The 6,648-nt window shown below is 52.6% G+C and overlaps 1 protein-coding gene across 1 annotated transcript in view; it reads left to right on the forward strand.

The window, feature by feature from the left end:
* CAMK4 (calcium/calmodulin-dependent protein kinase IV) overlaps positions 1–4,184 on the forward strand; it is a gene marked incomplete at both ends in the record, with an annotated part of 5,246 nt that extends 1,062 nt beyond the window's left edge. The window contains 8 exons of the mRNA XM_010015609.1: positions 1,823–1,905; positions 2,082–2,154; positions 2,591–2,681; positions 2,769–2,843; positions 3,026–3,101; positions 3,248–3,374; positions 3,491–3,643; positions 3,984–4,184. Of these exons, the coding sequence (XP_010013911.1) occupies positions 1,823–1,905; positions 2,082–2,154; positions 2,591–2,681; positions 2,769–2,843; positions 3,026–3,101; positions 3,248–3,374; positions 3,491–3,643; positions 3,984–4,184 (879 nt within the window). The remainder of the gene's footprint in view (positions 1–1,822; positions 1,906–2,081; positions 2,155–2,590; positions 2,682–2,768; positions 2,844–3,025; positions 3,102–3,247; positions 3,375–3,490; positions 3,644–3,983) is intronic.
* Positions 4,185–6,648: the final 2,464 nt, after the last annotated feature.

The raw sequence follows: 6,648 nt of genomic DNA on the forward strand, positions 1-6,648 counted from the left end.
GGGCTCTGCTCCCCCCCGATCCCTCCACCGGCCAAAAAGGCTTATTCCCGGCTGCTTAGTTCCACTGGCAAATTGCAAAAGCATCTTGGAGTTAAGGAAATAACACGAAACCCACCTGGCAGCTGAGCGCTGGCACTGCAGGGGTGCAGCAGACCCCACTCCGATTGATTCTGTGGCCAGGACATCACTTTGCTGCTGGTGCTGCTGCCCAAACTGCCAGTTCTTTTGCAGTGTTGCTCAAAACACCCCCCACGGCAGGGGTTGGAACTGGATGATCTTAAGATCCTTTCCAATCCAAACCATTCTGTGATTCTGTGATTCTAAACCCCTGGGCATGGCTGTTTCCAGCCCAGCCCATGTCAACCCTCCTTGGAGCAATGAGGCTTCGCCCCTACGGGGATGTCCTGCCCACACAGTCCAAATCCTTGATGCAAAGAGGTGAAGCCAAGAGAAGTCCAAAACATCCTAGGAACAGGGACAGTGGAAGCAAACATGCTGAAGCTGGGGTGTCCCTAAGCCCCTTGGCCAGCTCGGCACAGGCCTCCCTTAGGCTGTTTCAGTATTTGGGGGCTATCAGGCACTTCAGCCTTTTCCATGGAGGCACTTCCCACTCCCAGGACATTTGGGCAGGTACAGGGATGGGGAGCACCACTTGGAGCAGCTGCTCGTGTGGGAGCAGCCATGGATAGGGAGAGGCTCCTCTCTCATGTGTTATCAGAAACGCAACAGAAGATTCCATTTCTGCCCTCCCTCCTCCTTTCCTCCCCAGGCAGCAGCTCCACAGAGACGTGAGGAGGAACCAGCCGGGCAGTTTTAATATTTAAATCACCGTGTTTTCTGTAGGGTTCTGCTCACTCCCAGGTTCAAGTGGTTTTTTGAAGCAGAGCTGCTCTGTTTCATTATTTACGCCGGTGCTGCCTGTGCGCTCGCTATCGTTCAGCACCAACCTCAAGAGCAGATGATAATAGGATTGTAAACTTTTGAAGTTAATAGGAAAATTATAGTGCTTCCGTGTATTATTATAATGCAATAAGCTGCCACATAGTGTCTCTCACCCTGCAGGGTATCACGGCTTGTCACCCAGCCTATGAAGGTAATGATTAAAGCCCCATGAAATTCACAGTGTCACAAAAGTCTTAAGAAGCGTGAAATTCTCAGTTTTCCATTAAAAAATAATAATAATAAAAAAAATTGCATTTTGACATAGTTTGAAGAGAGACCTGTGAATTCCAGATTTGCTGCAGTGGCACAAAGGTCTCATGCAGACAAGCTCACCTCGTGTGGGAGCTAAAACCCCCCAAAATCGTGAGAAAACCAGTTCCTTTGGTGCCTCTTCTGCTGAAAAATGGTCCAAGGGACATTTCCAAAAGTGCCCATAGGGTCCCAGAGGCGGCTTTGGGGGCTCTGTGTATGGATCCCACACCCTTGCAAGTGTAGCTGTGCAGGATGGGTCCCAGGAGGGGTGAGGGCAGGGCTTTGCTGTGGGGCTGGACGAGGTGCCAGCACAGCCGAGGAAGCTGTGAAATTAAAAAGCTTTTGGTGAGCTCCTCTTCTAGCTAATGAGCCTGGAGATGTGAGGAGGATAAAGGCACTGCGTGCCTGTATTCCCATTCCCAGCATCACCTTTAATGCATGATTAAGTGAGCGGGGCTGTTAGAAGCCTTAGAACAGATCAGTTCAAACAAATACAGAGGCAAGGAGGGAAATGTGCCGGTTGTCCTGATAAACCCCTCACACCCCAGTGCTCCTTCTGGCACAGCCTCTGCATCCTGCATCTGCATCCCACATCTGCATCCCACATCCCTCCTGTTGCCCCTTTCAGATCAAGCTGAAGGAGATTTTCGAGACGCTCTCTGAGATCGCGCTCATCCTGGAGCTGGTCACGGGAGGAGAGCTCTTTGACAGGTACACCCAGCCCCATCATCCCCATCCTGGCTCCTAATGGAGGGGGATGAATCCCACCCTGATGACGGGGGGAGGGTGAGGATGGAGGGGGCTGATGCACACCATGGTCAGGGGGCAGAGGGTGAGGGGGCTCCATGGGGGCAGGGTGCCACTGTACTGACCCAGTGTGCCTGCAGGATCGTGGAGAGGGGCTTCTACAGCGAGCGGGATGCAGCGCACGTGGTCAAGCAGATCCTGGAAGCCGTTTCGGTGAGGTGCCCCCTGTACATGGGTCAGGGTTGTCACTGTGGGGGCTGCACCCTCCCAAATACTCCCAGGGAGAGGCATTTTGCCCGCTCACCCTTGGTGCTCCAAAGGTGTTGCTGGTGGAGGGGCCTCTTCCAATCCACATTTGGAGGGATGAAGGAGGAGGGAGGAAGGTCAGCGCTGCTCTGCATCACGGGGCTGCTGGAGATGGGGTTTCTATAGCAACAGGAGGGTTTAAAAATGGAAACTCACAATGGGAAGTGTCCTTCCCATGCCCCGCAGCAGCTCCGGCACTGCAGGCATTGGGTGTTTCCAAAGGACAAGGCAGACGAGTTGGTGCCGTGTTTGTGCCGCGTCCCCCCCCAGTCACTGTCCAAGGCAGATGGGGATTCCCTGCCCCTTCCCTCCCTTACCACATCCCTGCTTTTTCTCTCTGTAGTATTTGCATGAAAACGGGGTCGTCCACCGTGACCTGAAGCCAGAGAACCTGCTCTACGCCGACCTGTCCCCTGATGCTCCCCTTAAAATCGGTGGGTTTGCCGGGGGGGTTTGTGGCACAAAGAGGAGTTAACAGTGCCTCCCCTGACGGCAGCGCTGCACACTCTATGTCCCTCAAGGTGACTTCGGGCTCTCCAAGATTGTGGATGAACAGGACACCATGAAAACCGTCTGTGGGACGCCGGGATACTGCGGTGAGCAGGAGGGAAGAGCCGGGGAAGCGGGAGGGAGACCCGGGGGGCTGCTCCCTGCTGCTCAGTACACAGCTTGCTGATGGCTACAGCAGCATCAAGAGGTGCTAACGGTACCCAGGAGGTGTTTTCTCTGCGGGGAGCTCCCCACACGTGTGCATCTAAACCTCAAACTCTGCTTCCAGCCCCTGAAATCCTCCATGGGTGCCCATACGGCCCTGAAGTGGATATGTGGTCCGTGGGTGTCATCACCTACATCCTGTGAGTAAGCTGAGGGTGGTGAAACCGCGGCAGTGGAACCACTGGTTGCTCCACCTCAGCCCACTGTGAGCAGCTGGCAAACGCCGGCCTGGCTGTGCCGTCGGGCCCGGGTGGCAGCGTGTAGCTCCTCTCTCATGTGCTCACAGGCTTTGTGGCTTCGAGCCCTTCTTCGACCCGCGGGGGGACCAGTACATGTACAGCCGCATCCTCACCTGCGACTACGAGTTCGTGTCCCCGTGGTGGGACGAGGTTTCCCTCAACGCCAAGGATTTGGTGAGTGAGGCAGTGCCAGGACTCAGGGCTGCTGAGTGTGAAGGCTTCAGATCAGTGCTTGTGGAATAACAAAACCAGGGGCTTTTGAGGAAATGAAGCCTTTTCATTGGTTACAGGTCAGAAAATTAATCGTCTTGGACCCCCAGAAGAGACTGACTGTTCACCAGGCTCTGGAGCATCCCTGGGTCACAGGGAAAGCGGCTAAATTTGCTCACATGGACAGCACGCAAAAGAAACTGCAGGAATTTAACGCCAGGAGAAAACTGAAGGTAAAGGTGAAAAAGCCCCATTAAACCCCGAGGGTGGCTCGTGTTCGTGTTCCCTTTGTGCAAACAACTGGGGCTATCAGAGCTGCTGTCTCTGGGGTTTAAGGATCCCCTGCCTTGTGCAGATAAATGTTCAGTGACACGTGGCAGCTCAGGGGATGAAGGATGATAGAGCAAAAAGGAAAAGCCCTGCCTGAAGCAAAGGGCTGGGCTGGAGAAGCGGGTGCCATCGCTCTCTCTGCATGCTCCCGCGGGGATCAAGCATCTCGGGAAAGGCACGGAAGGGGAAAAGTCTGCCTAAGACATGCTGCTAACTGCTCACACCACTGTGCCTTTGCAACAGGCTGCAATGAAAGCCGTGGTGGCTTCCAGCCGCTTGGGCAACCATGGTCACCACGACTGCTCCCGCGGCGGGCGCAGCCAGAGAGGTCCCCGGGGCACCCACCTGCCCCAGGGGACAGGGACCGCTGGCCCCGAAGCCACCGCCACCACCGAGGACCTCGAAGCTTTCCAGAGCGACTGCGCCGCCGTGTCCAAGGTTCCTGTGAGCAGCGCCAGCTGCCAGAGCTAACGTGCCCGGCACTGGTGCCGGCTCACCGTGGCCTCCACAAGCAGCGCCCCGCTGACCCTTGGAAGCTGGCACAGGGGAGAGGTGGGGGAAGCCGTGGGGACAGGAGTGCCCCAAGTGTCAGTGTGTGTCGGGAGCCCGTGGTCTGTGGTGTGGAGCGTCCTTATTTAGTGTCCTGTTGCCAGTGCAGTTGTACCTGGTCGCTGTGAGTGTGTGTCTGTACGGACCCGACTGAGGAAAACGAGGCTGGTGACTCTGTCTTCCAACAAACTAACAGTTTTGGCCACTGTGGCTTGAAAAGATCCCAAGTGGCTTAAAAACCAAGGAGAGAACAGCAGAAAAAGGATTTCTTTCACCTTACCTACAAAGGCAGGAAGTTGTCTTTACCACAGAGTTTTGTAAGTTCCTGTAAATAGTCCTTAAGGGTTTCTTTTGGGAGTGGGTGCATTTGGGTTATCGCTGCCCATCCACGTCCATCTACAGTCGCTGTTACCAGACACAGCTGTAGGTTTACTGCTGTTACTAGACAAGGTTCGTAGGAGCCTTTGGACCCAGCTGATTGATCCTATCTGAAGAAAAAATGTTTGTGAGTGGTTCCTTTCTTATCTCTAGATGGTAGACAAACTCCGACTTGTGCTTTTGTTCCACTCCAGCTTCATTTGTTCCCACGTTCAGTCTTGCTGTGGGTACATGATGGTGGTAGGATTGTCCCAAACTGGGAATGCGGCTTGTCTGGCATCTTCCTTGGTATTCCAGGTTACCATCCACATGAGTTTTAACAAAGAACAATGCAGCTCTTTCTACAGCACGTTGTAAGACTTTGTAACCTGTAACGGTGCTGTTGTTTCCTGAGGGAGGACAATGAGTTTATACGTATTGGGGTAGTTTTTTTAAGTCTAATGACATCACTTGACAAATTTATTGAAAAGACTTTTTTCAGGCAGTTATTTACCAAGCCACAGGATAAGCATTTGCAGATTTTAATACAGAACAAGTAATCAGACAGGAAAAGCCATATCGCACGTGGGGGATGCCAAAAGCCAGCGCGGGGTTTCCTGACCTGAGGTGCTGCCTCAACCCACACCCCCGGCCGTTTGGGCCACGCACTTAGAGCAAAAAACCTCAGAGAACAGAATTTGTGCACAAAGTCTGTTTTTCCAGCGTGGGGACACAGCAGCTGACGAGGGAGAGGTGGCAAACACAACCTGAGGTTTTGGTGATGCAGAACCCGGCCTGGCGTGGGGCAGGGCTGCAATGGCAGCGAAGGCAAATGTGACACAAAGACCTTTGTGTTGATGCACAGCACACGCAGAAACCATAAAGATTACTTGTAAGGGCTGATCCATACCACATGACATTTATCTATGTCTAGGATGCTTGTAAAGCTGAATGCAGAGATCAGATGTTCAAAAGGGTTTTTAATTAGAGAAATATCAGGTCTCGACCAGAAATGTGCTTTTATTTTTTATGAACTCACAGTCATACCTTCAGTGGGGAAGCAGAGGAACAGCAAGAGAGAAATGATCGCTGACAACATGGGAGAGAGCTTCGGCAGGGGAAAAATCACTTCTGTGTGTTTTGCAGGGGGGGCAGTTTGTTTTCTCTCTTTACTATAGAGGGCTGAACCTTGCAGCACACTCAACTCTGCTCTTTATCCCAACCTTTGGGTGACACTCTGTCCTTCAGACTCCATGATGTGTCCCCGTTTACCCCAGTGGGGCCAGAACTCCACCTTTACCGTGTTGTTCACTAACCTGGGTCTTAAAATTTCACTATTTGCTACCCTCTGACATGAAATACGTATTTAAACGCCTTGCAGGACCAGGCCAGAGTGCTCAGCATGCCCACCAGAAGCGATGCTGGGAAACATAGTGTCGTAGTGCCACAGAGCGCTCCTGATGCTACAAAATAATGGGAATTAAGGTATCAACTAGGTAACAGCAAGTAACAAGTGTCTTCAGTGATGGAAGCCACTGGAGGGAAAACTGTAAGCAAAGAAAAGGAGTTTGCCTCTTCTGTTTCACAGTGTTATTCCACAAGTATCAGTACTCAAAGGTAGTAAGAAAATAAGAAGTGCTCCAGGGAGTAAAGCCAATTTTGGTCTGTAGCTGTTTCCAGGATGTGTTTTACTAACTGAATACTTCAGTGTAGTGGTGACATTTCTGATATCGCAGGTATTTATAAAGAAGTAGAGACAGCCAATAAAGTATCCAACATCATCGCCTGGGCTCCCTGTTCCTCTTGTCCTCAGGAGGGCTCGGAGCCGAGCGGACCAACCAGCACCTCCCTGAGGCCGTTTGGGCTTTAATTCTCCCTGCTTTTTTTAACCCGTTTTCCTGTCACAACTGATTCTCCGCCTCTGGACAACTGAACACTGGCTCCACCCGTGGATCTCCGGGGGGGACGCGGGTTTGTCGCAGCACCACGGGGCTGACGCGAT

The sequence above is a fragment of the Nestor notabilis genome, unplaced genomic scaffold (assembly GCF_000696875.1).
Source record: "Nestor notabilis isolate BGI_N333 unplaced genomic scaffold, ASM69687v1 scaffold19775, whole genome shotgun sequence".
NCBI classification, from domain to species: Eukaryota; Metazoa; Chordata; class Aves; order Psittaciformes; family Psittacidae; genus Nestor; species Nestor notabilis.